The sequence below is a fragment of the Chrysoperla carnea genome, chromosome 3 (assembly GCF_905475395.1).
Source record: "Chrysoperla carnea chromosome 3, inChrCarn1.1, whole genome shotgun sequence".
In the NCBI taxonomy this organism is placed as follows: domain Eukaryota; kingdom Metazoa; phylum Arthropoda; class Insecta; order Neuroptera; family Chrysopidae; genus Chrysoperla; species Chrysoperla carnea.
The window spans coordinates 53,482,910-53,500,716 of NC_058339.1; the positions used below are offsets into that span (position 1 = coordinate 53,482,910).

At 26.6% G+C, this 17,807-nt stretch overlaps 2 protein-coding genes across 2 annotated transcripts; one reads left to right on the forward strand and one right to left on the reverse strand.

Moving 5' to 3' along the window:
• Positions 1 to 3,201: 3,201 nt before the first annotated feature.
• LOC123296109 (cytochrome P450 306a1) lies at positions 3,202 to 6,963 on the forward strand. Its single transcript, XM_044877570.1, has 5 exons — positions 3,202 to 3,508; positions 3,582 to 3,727; positions 3,990 to 4,198; positions 5,886 to 6,574; positions 6,788 to 6,963. Exons 1-5 carry the CDS (start codon positions 3,496 to 3,498, stop codon positions 6,961 to 6,963), a joined length of 1,233 nt encoding a protein of 410 aa, XP_044733505.1. The 5' UTR covers positions 3,202 to 3,495.
• A 4,677-nt stretch (positions 6,964 to 11,640) lies between these two features.
• Positions 11,641 to 14,073, reverse strand: LOC123296986 (cytochrome P450 18a1). The gene is made up of 5 exons (XM_044878727.1): positions 13,711 to 14,073; positions 13,003 to 13,124; positions 12,493 to 12,922; positions 12,150 to 12,414; positions 11,641 to 12,078 (listed from the first exon to the last, which is right to left on the reverse strand). Exons 1-5 carry the CDS (start codon positions 14,018 to 14,020, stop codon positions 11,670 to 11,672), a joined length of 1,536 nt encoding a protein of 511 aa, XP_044734662.1. The 5' UTR covers positions 14,021 to 14,073; the 3' UTR covers positions 11,641 to 11,669.
• Between the last annotated feature and the right edge of the window lie 3,734 nt (positions 14,074 to 17,807).

The following is a 17,807-nucleotide window of genomic DNA, read 5'->3' on the forward strand; positions in this document are numbered from 1 at the left end:
AATATACATACGTTTTTAGAATTAAATTAATAAAATATTATTTTAATAAAAAATACTTTTTAAGGGCCTTTTATTGTACTAAAAATTAAAAAAATTTTCCTCTAAGTCACTCATATTTGACTATTTTTAAAAGTTTAAGTGATACCAGGAAAAAAACCATTTTTTAATTTTTAGTACATAAAAGCTTGATCCTAATAAAGTATTTTTTATTAAAATTTGAATTTTTAAAAAATGCAACGTATCAAAGCGTATTAATGTGTAAATTATGCATTATTTTAAAGCATAGACATTAAAGTTTTGTTATGAGCAAAATAGCTTGCATATTGAAATCCTAACCACGACTTTTTAACAAGATTTCATTCGAATTTTTTTGTAAACAAATTGTAAGACCTAACAATCATCATTCAACGTATAATTCAGAAATGAAGAATCTTCAGAAATTAAGAAGCTTCAAGCTGTACTGGACCTTTGAACGATACTTTGGTCAAAAACTAGGTTCAATGTGTAAGATAATAATATAAAGCACAATTTTCTTTAATACGTTGAATTATTTCAAATTATAAAAAGTATTGCTCTTATTGAAAGACCCTTTATAATATTTTTAATAAAATATTATGTTCTTATTATCAGCGTCGTGTTGCATATTCGCTCTGTTCATGAGTTTTATTTCAGGCAGTTACCATAGTAGAGACTCACTACTTTATTAATATAATTGTAAGGATGTTAAATTTAAATAAGCAATAATGTTGATTTACACTTAAAAAATATATTATTTAGGCAATTTCGTCTCTTATTTTCACAACTTCTAATGCAACAAGTTTAATTCCTTGTTATTTTTCAATTATTTTAATTTGACATTGACTATAGCATTTATTTTAACCACTGAAATGAAAGCGCTGGCGCCAATCTGATTCTCCCTACCGTGACTACGCACGGAGTCAATAAGTTCAACTTATTTCATATGAATTTTATTTGCTATGCTGATTTTATAAATATATAATATAATTTTTATCTTTTTAATAGATATCAAATCATAATACATTACATTTTTTTGTTATTTCAGCTAATCATATTATTTTTCCTTATTCCTGTTACAATAAATATTATTTTTTTAAACATCCGCTTGCAGAATTCTTTACTTACGATGTAATTCATAATCAATTCACTAAATTAACGATAACATAATTAATTTTTGCTCAATAAATGTTTAAAAAAATTTATTTATCAATTTAGGATACTTTATTTTCGATTCCAAAACGAGAGTGTTACCAAAAATTTGATATTTTGGGTATCAGTTAGACTCTTTAATACGTCTTCTGTACAAATTTCAAGTCAATTTTCTGTACGGTTAACGAAAAACTAAATTATAAATACAGCCTTTTTACATGATGGTACATGAATCAATGCTACTTTTTAGACAATAAGTGCTTTTAAAAATGTGGACATTTACATAAAATACTTTTGTTTATATTTCTCAAATTTTAAGCTTTATAATCATATCAAAATTAAGAATTTGTCTCAACCTCATCATTTAATAATTTAAATAAAACTGTGCACAAAAATGAAAAACCGATATATACTCAGACACAATTAAACGCAAAACTTAAACCATTTTGAGTGCTATAACTATAACATTACAGATGATTCATATATGATGCTATCGTTATAACACTTAGAATGGCAAAAGAAGTAAATTTTTTTTTATAAAGAGTGAAAATTCAAATGATACCAAAAATTAAAAATTTAATTTATCAATTAATCACCCTTTTTATACGTCTCTTGTGAAAAGTGCATTCGTATGTGTTTGACCGCCTAACTTCTAAGCTACTTTATAATAATTTTACAAATGAAGTATTGCTGAAAGCGTCTTGATCATCCACTGGTTAAAGACTATGTGACGTCACAATAAATTGAATATGGTGTTCTCTAGAAGACATAATTCATGTACTAAAAACAAATTTTAATTTAATAATTCCTTGTTGGGTGTCAAATAAAAGGATATAATGAGCACTTTTCAAAATATATACATATGTTGTTATACTTTATCACAAAATTAAAACCCCAAATTAGTTTAAATAAAATAAAGTTCAAAAACTAAAACTTCGCCTACTACAAAATCACATTCTTAAAAGATGAAAACAAAAAAATATTATCATCTGAAATTGTTATGATTTCCGTTCTGTGGAAAACTTTTTAATCTCATAGATCCTCCGACTGTAAAGGCGATTTTACTTAACAAATATCAGATGAAAATACTTTCTTATTTTCATACTTTTAAGAGAGTGATTTTATATTCAGTTTTAGTTTTAGAACTTTATTTTTAAATTAAAGAGTACGACTTTGGCTTATGGTTTTAAAATATAAATCGCTCATTTAACATACATGTGTAAATAGACTATATTTGAAGTAGTACATTATCGTATTTAAATTATTTTTTATTTAATTAGCAAAATATTTACACACAATAATTATGAGTACACTTGCAGGTACATAACCTTTTGATTATGACACTTTACAAATCATATGATTGGTTTTAAGTTAATTCTAGTTTTTTTCTCAATATTGTGAGAAAAAATTTTTTATTTGCTAATTCGACATTATTTCAAAATGTATGTAATAAAAATGTTTACGATTGCAAATAGCTCATATACTAAGTGAAATTTTTCTTTTATATTTCATGGAAGTTTTTTTCTTTCTTTCAAATTTAGCACTTTGTACATAAGGAGTTTATTGACACAAAGTTCATTCGTATAAAAATCTGAATCAAAACTTTTCAGGTAAATTATTAAATTTTTTCAATAGCATTTGTTTTTTTTTTATGAGAGATTAATACTTCGTTTTAAGAAATTATACTGCGAGGAATCGAGCTGGTATTACTTTATCTACTCACGCCTTTCCCTTTAGCTATAATTGTTCTAAGGCTAAGAATATAAATTGGTTGAAATATAAAACTCAAATCAATACTTTGTCAGTTTTAATAAGAGCATTGTACTTGTATTCTAGCATTTTTTACACAAAGACTCAATATAGCGTTAGATCAACTGTAGTTAATGGCAAGATAGGTCGGTTTGTTCTTCCTGAAAGTTGTGTATAATTTTATCACGTATAATATTCTTTAGTAAATTATCAGCACCTGATATTTAGTTCAGATAAATTTTGCTTTTACTGATTTATACTTTTGTATTTCAGACAATGGTATTGTTAACAGCTTCAATTATTCTCATATTAAGTTTACTTTTAACTTATTATTATTGGAATCAGAGAAAATTACCACCTGGACCATGGGGTGTACCCATATTTGGTTATCTTCCTTGGCTTGATCCAAAAAAACCTTATATTACTTTAACAAAGCTAACTAAAAAATACGGTCCAATTTATGGAGTCAATTTAGGATCTGTATATACAGTTGTATTATCTGATTCGAAACTAATAAGAGAAGCTTTCACAAAAAATGTGTACACTGGTCGAGCCCCACTTTACGTAACACATGGAATTATGAAAGGCTACGGTAAAACTAAGAAAAAAGATGAAAAAATATTTAAAAAAATATACATCGTTAAAGACTATTTTTTCAAATACAGGTTTAATATGCGCAGAAGGAGACCTTTGGAAAGATCAACGAAAATTCGTAGCAAGTTGTTTGAAAGATTTAGGAATGTCAAAATTTGGATCAAATCGATATAAAATGGAATCATGGATTTTAAAAAGTGTTCAAGAATTCATTCATGTAATAAAACTAATACAGTAGAACCTCAACAACAACTCAAACCTCAATCAAATAAAAATCTTTATAAGTTTATCAAATTATGTGCTGTGTTCTTCTCTACCAAAGCGCATAATTTGTGCGTTGGCTCTTAGTATTTGAGCCCGCTGGTAGCCCTTTCAAAGGCATACGAAACCTCTTCTAATAACTATATCATGTTTTGTTCTACTGTATTTTAATTTAGATTATATATCAATTTCAATTTTACAAAATTTATAATTTTCAGATTGTCAATACAAATATCAGTCTCGGCAAAAATAAATTCGATCCACATCATTTTTTGCAACATTGTGTGGGAAATTATATGAATTTCATGGTATTTGGGGTTCAATGGGAAATTGATGACCCAACATGGATTTGGTTGCAACAATTACAAGAAGAAGGTACTAAATATATTGGAGTTGCTGGTCCCTTGAATTTTATTCCATTTTTAAGGTAAGGTTGAGTAATTTAGTTTGTGATCATTAACTTCTATTCGATACAAGGAGTTTATTTGAAAGCACGGCCGTTTAATTTAACGCACGTTGATTTTATTAAGGTATAAATAACTTAGATTGATGGTAAGAGGACAACTCTTTTCGATTTTGATATGTCCTAAGCATATTTTATCATAAAAGCCTTATAATATCCTGCCGGGTGACGGATACCAGACGTCACCTTTCATAATCCATCAGCCCACTATACCATCTTTCATTGTAAACTTTAAGGCTTGCATCTAATCAAATAATAAGGAATAAATAATAATAATTTGTAAATCTTTGGTATTAAAAGTAATAAATTTGAGCAAATGGTTAATATCCAATTTTAAAAGTCATTAATTTGAAAATTTTTTTGATTGGGCCAAATAGTGTTAGGTATAATACAATTCATTTGGATGGAATTTTTACATTTTTAATTCATAATTTAAGAAGTTACACGCTACAAAATAAATATTATGCTTTCTTATCAGTCCACTGTTGTGTGTTTATGTTTTTTTTATTGTAAAATTGTGTTATCAAAATCAATTAATAATAGCTAATGATTAATAATATTTATTGCTTGTGTATTTTAACATTTGACATTCCCGTAGTTTAATATTGATTCTCCAATTAAAGTATGGTTTTTTCACGTTTTTTTTCCACGTTGAATTAATACTATAAAAATTGAGCATCAAACTTGAAACTATATATTTTATTTTTAATTTTTTTATATTTTATTTTTTTAAATGAGCTTTATTATAACTATAGACTAGGTACGATATACATAAACAGGAAAAAAGGTTTTCTAAGCTCAATAATATTTTTATTTATTTTAAATGCAGAAAAAATTTTCTTTACGCAACGAAATGTCTCTGGGCTTAAGAAAAGTTTCTTCTTACTTCAAGAAAATTTTTTGCTGCTTTTTAAAATGCAAAAATATATCTGATTGATAAACAACACTCCTAGAATCGGTACAAATTTTTAGAAATGTCGAACATTTTCTAATGTTTTTTTGGAATTTCTTAAAATTGAATTGATCTTTAAATTTAAAACGATTCCGTTCCGTTCCGTTTTGGAATAAGTGCAGCGACGGATAATAGCGGTAGCAGTGTCACAAGGGGCTGGCAAACAAATTGAAAATACTTTTTAATTAGGACTGTCAAGAAATTTTATACAATTCATATATTTTTTTATTGGAACATTAAGCATAATAAAATGAAAAATAGCCCATTTAAGTAACTTAAATTTTGATTGAAATTTCTATTAATTAACTTTCCCTGCCATACAAGGGGTTGCGACTGTCAATATGATAGTTTCAAACAATAACCAGAAAGTATATGTTTCAAAAACATTATTTGGTAAATCATATTTGCCCCAATGGCCATACGCAACCAACCGCAAATAGGTTCAAACAAAACGTAAACAAATCTTTCAGCGAAGAAAAAAAATCATTAAAAAATAAAAACTTTTAATTTTTACTGTAAATATTTGGATGAGAATATTACAAAATTGTAACTATTTAAAAAAATTATCTGATTATTTTCAAGGCAAAAAAAGTTTTATATTTTATTTAATATATTAAATTTTACATAGAATTAAATATTACTTGAATATCTCTATTCTATAACAATTTTTCTTCATATTTCAAACATTAATTGTTTCAGATATGTTCCATTCATGCAAAACCCACTAAAATTTCTATTAGAAGGAAAACATAAAACACACGATTTATATCGGAAAATTATATCAGATTATGCACACACTAGGAAACCGAATTCTATATCAGATGATGCCAATGCTAGTGAGCCAAATTTAATTGAGAAAACTGAAATTCATAGAAATCACTTCATTGAAGCGTTTTTAAGAGAGCGTGAAATACGTCTAAATGATCCATCAGAAAAATTCTTCTGTGATGAACAATTTCTGCATTTATTAGCCGATTTATTTGGAGCTGGACTGGATACAACTTTAACGACTTTGCGATGGTTTTTACTTTATATTGCCAAAAATCAAGAAATTCAGCAAAAAATTTATGAAGAATTAATAGGCGTGACTGGAAAAGAACGTAACCCATGCTTAGATGATATCAAACAGTTACCATTATTTGAATCATCAATAGCTGAAACACAAAGAATACGATCTGTAGTACCAGTAGGAATACCACATGGATCTACTGAAGAATCGATATTCAATGGCTATCGGATTCCACAGGGAACAATGATTGTACCTCTACAATGGGCTGTTCATATGGATACAAATATTTGGAAAAATCCAGATAAATTTAATCCAGAACGATTTATTAACGATGCAGGGCAGTTTGAAAAACCTGATTCTTTGATACCTTTCCAAACAGGTTTGAATAATTTTATATTTTATCAATTTTGTAAGAATATTTATTACTGTGAACTATTTTGAAAATTGACTTGTGAGTTATTTGGTCGCAATCACAGTGAAAGTGGAGATTTGCCCAACAAAACAAGTAGCTTACATCTAGTATTTTATTAATTATAAGTTAGATATTTTAGGATAATAATGAGTAAAATATTACTATTATTCAATTTTTCAGGGAAACGCATGTGTGTCGGTGAAGAATTAGGAAAAATGATGCTGTTTGTGTATGGTTTAAATATTTTATACAACTTTCACATTGATCTCGAAGAAAATTTCGATGATTTTAATGGTATTTGTGGAATAACATTGACGCCATCGAATTATAAGCTTAAATTTACGAAACGAACATAAAATTTTTTAAATAATTAATTATGTTTTTTAATTTACGTTTTTGATAAAATAAAAAGAATCCTATGTTGTAAAGGCTTTTGTTATATTTGTAAAAACAAATATACATATACATATACAATAGTTTTTACAAAATCCTTTTTCACGTATTCTTCGTTTTGTGATTTTGACCCAAAAATTTTACAAATCTGGTATAAATTAAATCGTGAAAGTTTTTGAGAATGTATAGGGATGTATGTTACCCTTTCGCGGAAAAGCTACTGAACGGATTTGAATGAAATTTGGAACACAGATAGTTTATAACCTGGATTAATACATGACATCCCGATATTATGTTCCTATGGGACAATTATAACTGACCTTTTGTTTTATCTTTTGTATAAAATCGTGAACAAAAAGGAGGGTAAACGAGGTCAAGGAAAGTGAGTGCTATAACACGGTAGTCCTTGTTTCTACAGTTGAAATTACCCATCAAAACGGGCAAGTATTTGATAGTAAGGTATATTTGACGATACAATATGTTGTCTCCCAAAAATCCCTGAAAATCGTTTCCAAACTCTTTGTGTTCAAAATACGTTATCTATTGAGTTTTATAGATATTGAAAACAAACAAAAAATTTTCTACAATAAAAATTTTTTTAAATCGAGAAAATTTGTAACAGAGTTTATAAGGTAATTTGGACCCAAAAAAATTCAAAAATCCATTCCATTGAACGATTGGATATATATTTTTAAGGTCATTTCTAAAAAATTGTCTATCGATTATTTGTCTTTTTGTCTCTTTCTTAGTTAGTCTCGCCTGGTCTTGTTTCTGTGGTTAGTCGTAGCATCACTAATAATTAGGTACTTATAAACAATTTTAATTAAAGACGTATTGAAATTTTTTGAAATTGTTGATCTTTTAATCGATTGAAATATTACTTTTTATAATTTTTAAACGTGACACGATGTGATATTATTTACTTCAAAAATCCTTTGTGTACTGATTTCATAAAACAGACGTAAAAAAATATGATATTTTTCATAATAAAAAAATATCTGTAGTTTATTTGAATAATTACGTTGCATTTTTTTAACGTCCAATTGCATTATTCTTGTAGCCTGAAAGTTTCATATTTATTGTATTCATTATAAACATTACAGAGCATATAATTTTTTTTTACAGTTGACCTCATAAAATTAATTTTTATTTCAAGGTTAATTTTATCCCAGCCTGCAACAGACATTTTTGAAAGGTACCTACATGAAAGCCAAGAATACAAAATTTTGTTTTTTTTAATATTTTTTTGCCAATCAATAATTTATAAATGATGCATTGATATCGGAAAATTACCAATCACTAAAATTATAGTATAATAGAATGTACTGTAATTGGCACGATTAGAATTCAACCCGATTTCAGTATTTTGTGAAATTTTCAACGAACATTTTCGTAGTATTTTGTCTTCAGGCCACTTTAGTAATAATATATTAAGTTCTTTGGAGTTTTAAATTGTGTATTGCATATTTACTAATAGATTTTGGCTCGAAATACGTCTGTGATGTAATAAAAATCTTCAACTTGTATAAAATGTATTCTTATTTACAAAAATGTGTCATTTGAAATTTTGAATTTTCTCTCAAAATATCAAACATTTTCCTTCTTAAAAACCCTCAAAATCCCCAAGTAAAATTCAAAATCAGTTTTAACATAAAATACTATTTCATAGATTTTAAGGATGGTTAAGAGCTCTTGAAGCAGATTGCAAGTTATAAAATGGAACAATCCACTTATAATTTGAGCATTTAGCAACCTGGTGGTTCTTATTTCTTATTGATTTTGTACTAGATCAATTAGATTCATGGTTATGGGATCAATCAAATGATACTCAGGCAGCCAACTACCTTCAGAAAATACACTTCAAAACAAGATATTGATTTTCTTATTTCCGTCTTCTATTTATTATTATATGTAGGAACAAGTCCCTAAATTTTTAATTACGATACCGGGAATCGAATTTGAGCCTCTTTGGTGATAGCTAGAAATTTTAGCGACCTGGTGATTGTTATTTCTTATTGACATTGTAAAAGATCAATAACAAGCCCCTACAAACTCAATATCAATATATGATTTTCAAAGTTGCGTGATATATTGATCATTCCCGAAAATGCTTAAATTTGGTGGAGAAGTAAGTATGAATACAACTGAACAGTTTCCAAGAAGAACTAATAAATAGCATGGTTTAAGAGCATTTTCATCATTTGTTTTTAAAATTTTTAAAAATATATAATTATAAATAAAATTTTAAATAAAAAAACAAAACTAGGCAACTCAAAGAAAATGTTCAATCAAAAAATTTATGTAATTAAATATTTCTCAGACCTCCACCTTTATCTTATGTATCTAGCGTAATTTTATGGTAAATATTTTGTTACGAATATAAAATAAAGATAATGATGATCTACTCAGAAAAAATTGTGTCTTATCTGAATAATTGAGATCTGAAATGCTACCCAGGCAAATTACAATATCAAAGATATATCTTTTTCGAGAAAGTATGCCAAAGCTTTTGATTTTGCAGATGTACTTCCGGTTAACCAAGTGCTATTTGAGTTCATTCACCTTCGCGAAAAGTTTTGCTTTTGTAATTTTTCATAATACGGCATAAATTTTTTTCAAAACAATTTAATATTATGTAGCTGAGTACAAATAAAAAATTTATATCCCGAAGCTCAATAAAGATGGTGGCTAGATTAATTTATCACTTCAGATGAATAGTTTTTCTTAACATACAGGATAAGAAAGTTGATTTTTGAAAATCTTTAGAAATACGTAAAATATGAACGTTCCTAATTAAATAATTAGACAAAGAAGGAGGTAGGTATAGTATTAGTGACATCACATCCCAAGAACGCCTTAGAGACTTAAAATTTATAAATCTCGAGATGGGCAATAATCTTTCACATTTTACAGCTTTCTCGATTTTTTACCAATTTTAATTAGACTTTTGCTATGGTATTAAAGTCTTTCAATATTGTATGTTTTTTACTACAGCGAAATGGTAAAAAACAGAATAAAATTTTAACTATCAAATATTTCAAAATTTTAGAATTTTCGCAAACGTTATCATCAACTATTATAAACTGAATTTTTTACTAATTTAATATCATCATTTAATTAATTAAAAGGAAACTGAAAAGGTTTAGAATGTTACCATAAAAAATAAGAACATAAATAATTTTTATAAAATTTTCAATTTAATATTTTATTAAATAGAATTACTACATTGTAGATAATAATTAATATACTTCAATATAAAATATATATTATATTATAGAACACGAATTTTTTGTACTAAACTCTTAAATCACAAATATACATCGATTTTAAATATCGAACATATTTTAAAAAAACAAATTTTTTAAAAACACGAACAGGTTAATAATTAATAAAAAAAAAATAATAATAATAAGAAATTCTTTCAAGAACTGTCTCAGTTAATTTTTATATATACAAAAAAATTACATTAAACGTAATTTTTCAATATATTTTAAATAGTTTTAAATAAAATAATATCTGATAAAATACAGATAATTCAGAAATATATAAATAATTAAATTATCTGAAATACAGTTCATGATACAAAACACACTCTCTACAAATAATTCAAAAATAATTGTACACAAAATTATATATAATATAATTAAATAGAACACGTAAATTTTTTGGAATTTTTCGATTCCAAAAACAATCCACCTATTTTTACACAATTTGTTAAAGGATTTAAAAAAAGTAATTTTTTAGTAAATAAACTATTAATTTTTGTTAAAAATTAATTTTTTTTTTGTGGATGGTTTTCGAAAGCACGTTAAAAATAAATAAAAAATCGATAACGTTATATAATCATTCATAATTTAATATTCTAATATTGTTTCCAAGGAACGTTTCGTCTCTTTTTTTTAACTTCTTCAGTGACTTAAATGTTTTGAATTTCTGATTATACTAAAATAAATTTAACGAAACGACCTTGATAACAATTAAAATATTAAAGCTTGTTGAAAAGAAAAGATCCAGTGAATTAAAATGATCGATAAATTAAAAATTTATCGTGTTTTGAAAGATTTTTTCAACAATATTTTTAAACCGAATGGAATGATTTGTTATTAAAATAAACTTAAAAAACACAGCCGTCTATTATAGAGATCGGGTGTGTATGAATTTACATGATGAAAATGATTTGATACACACGACATCACGATTTTTTTTACGATGCTTAAAAAAATGTGATGTAAATTTTTTTCGACTAAGAACTATCAAAAAAAAATGCATTCATACAAAAATGGATGAATCGTAGCTCACATTATTTCGTAAATGGAATGAAACATTTTTTTAGATATTTATAATTTATAAATTAATAAAAAAAATATATTATTATGATTAATATTATTGTCATCTAAAAGGAACAAACAGTGTTCGTCAATGCCATTACACAAAAATGGCCTTGTTTTTTAAATAAATCAAACGGTAATTAAAAAAACTGCATTGTAATATTCCAAGTGAATGAAATTGTTTAATAAATTTAAATAAAAATAAAAAAATCGTTTTAGGAACTATTTAAACATGAATGACCGTGCTCAGTTGGTATGATTTGCTTTTTTGTTTTTCTTTCAAAATGGCAGTGATTTGTTTTTTTTTTTTTCGTAAAAAGAAAAATTTTGGTTTTACATATTTAGTGAACACCAATATTTTTCTCCTGTCTTGGATGAACAGTATCTGTATTAAGTGATCGTGGTTTAAAACATACTTTAAATGCTTCAGGAAATAGTGTAATACCACTATTTGGTTTTAAACTTGGTAATTTTTCACCTTCGGGAACACTAATATTAAAGGTATGTAACATTGATGAGAAAAATAGGAATAATTCCATACGAGCTAATACATCTCCTAAGCACATTCGTCGTCCTACACCGAATGGTAAAAAGTATTCAGGTTTCACACAATTACCAGCTGAGTTGATGAAACGGGATGGATTGAAACGTTCTGGTTCATCCCATAAATTGGGATCCATGTGCACAGCATGTAAAAATGGATGGACATGTGTGTTTTGTGGAATACGGTATCCATTTACGGTAACATCACTGTAATAAAAGAAAACTTATTAGAAAAAGAAATTCTTAGAAATGTCTTTGAAAGTGGAAATGAAACTTACCGTATTGGAGAATGTTCAGTGCCCAATGGTACAATACTTGAAATTCTCATTACTTCGTACAAAGTGGATTCGGTTGTTGGTAAGTATGGTAAATCTTCCAATTTTGGTAAACGATTTCTACCCACAATTTGATCTAATTCATCTTGAACAGCCCGTAATGATTCTGGATGATGGATCATGTACAAGATGGCAAATTGCAATGTATTCTTAATTGTTTCCATACCGGCCGTAAATAAATCAGCAATTACTTGACGAATTTGACGATCTGTAAAATAAAAAAACGGATTTTAGTGAACAATTCTTTTAAAATCATTTTCTAATTTTTTTGGATTTTAAAACTTACCATGATTTCTGCCCTCGAATAAATTTGAGTCTGTTCCATTTTCTTTTGCCTTTTCAATTTCCAATAAATATGTATCAATTAAATCACGAATATTTTCTGGATCAAATGTACGACGATGTTCCTCTAATTGTTCTTGGAAAAATGCACTCATTTCATCACGATTTTCTCCTAATTTCTTCAAAATTACACGGAATTTTGGGAAATATTGTAAGACTGGTATACATGTAGCATAGTTCATTGATCCCCATAATTGTAGACCTTCTTGTGTTAATCCCATAAAGCGTAAAAATTTTGGATCATTATGTGTAAATCGTACAGACATCATCATTTCACAGATAACATTGCTGATACACACGGATAAAATTGGACTGGGATCAGTTGGTGCACCTTCAAAACTTTTTAATACACTTAAAAATTCCACAACTTCACCCTATAAAACAAAAAAGCACAAATTAAAATCATGTATTTTGAAAATGTATCTTGCAAAATTCGTAAAGAGATAATAATTACCATTATACGTTTTTCAATTTGATTTTTTCCAGATCCAAGATATGTTACTCCAAAATTACGGAAACGATTATGTAAAAAGCGACGTTGATCTTTCCATAATTTTCCTTCACTATTGATAATTCCTAGAACAATACGAAAAAACGTTTATTTAACAGTTGAAATATATTACGCATGCTCTATAAATTTAAAAAAAGCCGAGAGTGTCATAAGCAGTTTATTTGGCTCAATTTTTTTGTTATTTTTTTGTACAGAAAAAACAACAAAAAACAAAAACGCATCAAAATTTTTAATATAAATATGAATAACTATTATTAAAGATATTTTATTTTTAAACATTTAATTGTTTATAAAATTTATTGTTTTTATTAAAAATAAAATATTTAAAATGTAGGTTACGGCTGATAAAGCAAAAAATAAATTGTAAAATTAATTTTTTTTTTAAATAATAAAAAAATAAATAATAAATTAAAAAGTAAAGTTTAATAATCAGTTACGTCAATAATATTGAATTGAATATTATAATAATTTATTATTTGTGATTAGGCCATGCGTGCCAAGCAATTCAAATAAGTGAAGCTGTCTCATTGTTTAATTTACGCACGTCAATTGTTGTTTACATTTCAGTAATTTATGGCAATCAAAATCACGTGTTTTCACTATTAAAAGATTTTATAATTGTATTTCATTTTTAATTTTTTTTTCGCTTACCATATCCACTTAATAAATCATGAAATGGTCCTTGAGGTCGTCCACTGAATTCATCTTTACGAAATGTATCCCGTATTAATTTATAATCTGTCATAATCACATGTAATTGTGATCCAACTTTCATTGAAAATAATGGTCCATATTTTTGTTTTAATTCCAAATAATGTAAATACGGTGCACGAATACCACTTAATGTTGGTAATAATCCCAATATTGGTACACCCCATGGTCCAGGCGGTAACGCTTTTAATTCCATATAAAATTGTATAAACCGAACTACACACAATGCAAGTAGAAAAACTGCTAACATTGAAAATGTATCATTTTCAAATTTCCACAACCGATTTAAAAAATATTGTATTGTGTATAAAAACATTTTTGTTTAATTAATTTTTTTAATTTTATCTCAACAATGATGAAGTTTTATTTTTTGAGAATTTGTTTAAATCCTAAATTCTCAAAAATTATTCTGAATGTTTTTGACTTTTTTTTTGGTAAGAAATATTTTTCAAACTAAGGGAGCCAAAAGTATTATGTGTTGAAAAATTTTAATAGTGGCCTTTTTATAAAGATCCACAAATTTAATGTGGGGGTTAAAATACACCGCCTCGTCATTGTGGGGCGGCACTCTCAGGCGGAGTTACTTCTATCAACTACCCAATTAAATCCAATGGTGATAGAATTGTGGTGATTGTTGCGTTTTGTGTATGTTTATGAATTAAACTTGTTAACTTCATTGATAGTTTTTTCTCAGTTTGTGCGCGATTTCTGCGTTGCATGCTGCGGTGGTATTGTTGTCTTGGATATATTAAAAATAAAAATATATTTCAATTCTCGTAACACGCAAGTGTATTATACACACACCGTTCGTGTATATTGTTCGCTCGCGCGCCGTGCTTATTCATCGGCTAGCCAAACTAGCGTATACAACAAATGTATTTACATTGTTTTACAAAATAGACGTTTAGCTATAATAACTGGGAAACCACATGGAATTCCACGCACAAAATATTTTTTGTATTATTTTAAAATCAAATGTGTGTGAAATTTTTAAGTAGTGTTTTTTTTTTTTATAAATAAATGCGCCAGTGAATAATTTGTTGTGAATTAATTTAAATTTAAATATTTTGTAATTTTTTTTTTTGTATTTAATGTATGTATTTTTTTATTAAATTATTTTCAAAAATATTTTTGTATCTGTTATATTATTTCTACAATTCAAAAATTAACCTTTTTCTTAAGAAAATTTTTTATTTGAATTCAATAAAGATTCTTCTTGGTTTGGAAAAATTATGTTATATTGGCTGAAAGATTTCCAAAATTAAATAATTTTTACCTCCAAAAAATAATTAAAATTTTATTTAATAATTTAATGATACTTAATTTAAAAAATTTTAAGGTTTGTATCCTTATTTTCGATTTTTAAGGTATGTATATGTAGTCAAATTCATTAAAAAAAAAAGTTCGATACAAAAAAAAGTTGCAGGCTCCAAAAACTAGCTCAGAATCTACGTTAGATTATGCGAGGGAAATTTTGTGAAAGTGTAATTTAATCAACCACGCTTTGATTTTGAAAAGCTCAGGGTAAGTTATCGAGTGATTTTTTTGGAGAGTCAAGGTTGAATTTCAAACAAGTAAAAGAAATTGGTCAAAAACGCATTATTGATATTCATGTGCAAGGTAAGATAAATAATGTATGTATATTCATAAACAAATACCACGTGCTAGTATCGGCTTTCCTGATCACGGTATCTTCAACGCACTTCCTTATTGGCTTAAGAAATTACGATAATTTTGATAAATGATTTTAACCTTTGTAAAAATTTATGAAATGTTAAGTTGTATTTCTTTAAAAATGGTTGATTTGTAGCTATTTCTTAAATTTATGAGGTCATATACAGGTAGAATGAAGTCAAAAGGTTAATTTAATCTAATGCAAAATATGACCGAGTCCACTGGCAAAAGAAATTTGACATTTGAACTAAAACGAATTAACATTTTTAAAAGGAAAGAATAACCATTTTAAGGCATTTATTTTTAATGCCAGCTTCTATTTTATTTACAATTGATTTTTGTCGAGTCCTTTACCTTACAAAAATATTAAGGGTTGAATGTTATAAGTTAGAAACGACGATTTTGCAAGTAATATGCTTTTAATGGATCCGACAAACAACCCAAAAATTTGGTATACGATATGTCCAACGTATTACAAATTCAAAATTTTATTTCAACACGTGATTTCATAAAGAAGCTAAAATTTTTTGCCGGTCTTTTGGAGAACTTTTAAAGGTAAGTTTGGTAATAAGAAAATCGAGCTTTTTGGAATTTTGCAAATATCGAAAGGAGCGATCAAAGTTTTTCTACAATTGTTTACCATATTTAACCTTTTTTAAAAATCTTTTATAAAAAATCATAAAATTAAAAATTCCCTAGGCAATGAGATTTGATAATTAGCTTTAAAAGTTGTTTTTATTTTCCATAAATCCAACAAATAAAAATAAGTTTTGCATAAACGCAACCCTTCAGGTACAAACTAATTAGTTTTAAAACTTAATTTATCTATTAGCTGAATTATTTATAGCATCAATATATTTATTAATAGTAATAGCACCTTGATTTTATTCTTAATTCCTATAAACATATATATATAGGTATAAACGTAGGTAAGACAAAAAAACTATTTTACATTAGATTCCAAGGTATTTCCTCTTTTTTAATAATAGGTATAATTATTTATAGATAATATAGATAGGTATTCTGATATGTTTAAAACTATTGACCTCTGATTTTAAAATATGAGCATTCTCTTTTTTTTATCGTAAAGGTTCATTCACTTTTCGCTTTGAGGATTATTTTTATTTTTATAGTACGTCAAATTTTATTTCCTCGAATTTAATTTATTAATTTTTTTCGGTATTTATAAATTATTTTGCATTTTTAGGAAATAATACATTTAATTAATCGCCAGTAGTATTAAATTCAATTTATAAAAATAGTTTGTGATAATACTTGCGATTTTCAAACTGAATTAAATAAAGTCTTCGAAATTATAAAATTACTTTGCAAGTGAATTTATCTGCGCTTCCACCAATAAAACAATCTTTTAAAAAAAATTTAAGTGAAAATAAAACTTTTTTTTAGATGAGCTTTCATTGTGAACTATAAAAAAGTATAAAATTACTTTTTTTTTTAATGTTCAGGTAGTTGGAGTCATTTGAGGCTTAACTGCTTTCAAAGAGTTCCTTCCAGAACACTTTGAAAACTGAACAAATGTTGCTTCGAGATAGCCGGCTCAGTGGCCGAGTGAGTGTAATGACTTTTAACCGTTTGACAACTGAAAATGGGAGGTTGCGGGATTGAACTCATGCAGTGGCTGTGTGGACGTCACTTCGATAAGAACGAAGTAACTGACTCCACCCACATCATAAATTTAATTGTAAATTCGGATATAGGTTAAAATAAATAAATTTAAAAAAAAAATGTGTTTATTGCCTCTGTTATAGGTGTATGTCTGAAAAACGGAGGTTTAACCTCATTAATAAAAGGAGAAAATTGGAGAGCGAAAATTTATACGAAGCTATACCGAACTCGAATGCGACACCAACCGATAGACACTTTTTTATAGATAATTTTCTTGAAATATTAAAATTATAGTATTCGTTAACAATTTATTACCGAGATACAGAAATTAAGTATCCGTGGCTTAAAATTTTAAATAATTAATAGTTTACAATAAATAAAAACATAATAACTAAAAAGTAGAAAATAACTTCTATAAGTTCAATTATTGTAAATATTTTATTGATAGATATTAGTAAAAGTCATTCCAAAATATTTTAAATAGCACCCCACGGTATTTTACGACAAAATATTTTTATCTTGATCACTCTATTTTTCTAACTTATAAATATTATTTTCTACTTTTTAATTCAGTTAGCTACAAAAGCATGTTTTTTAATTTTTTAAATCATTAATTAAAAATACTATGGAATGATATCTGCGCTTCCACCATCAAAAATTATTTTAATGAATCGTTAGTTCTGAAAATCCTGATAAAGGTAATCGGAAAAACTTATTAAATTATTGTATTTTATACG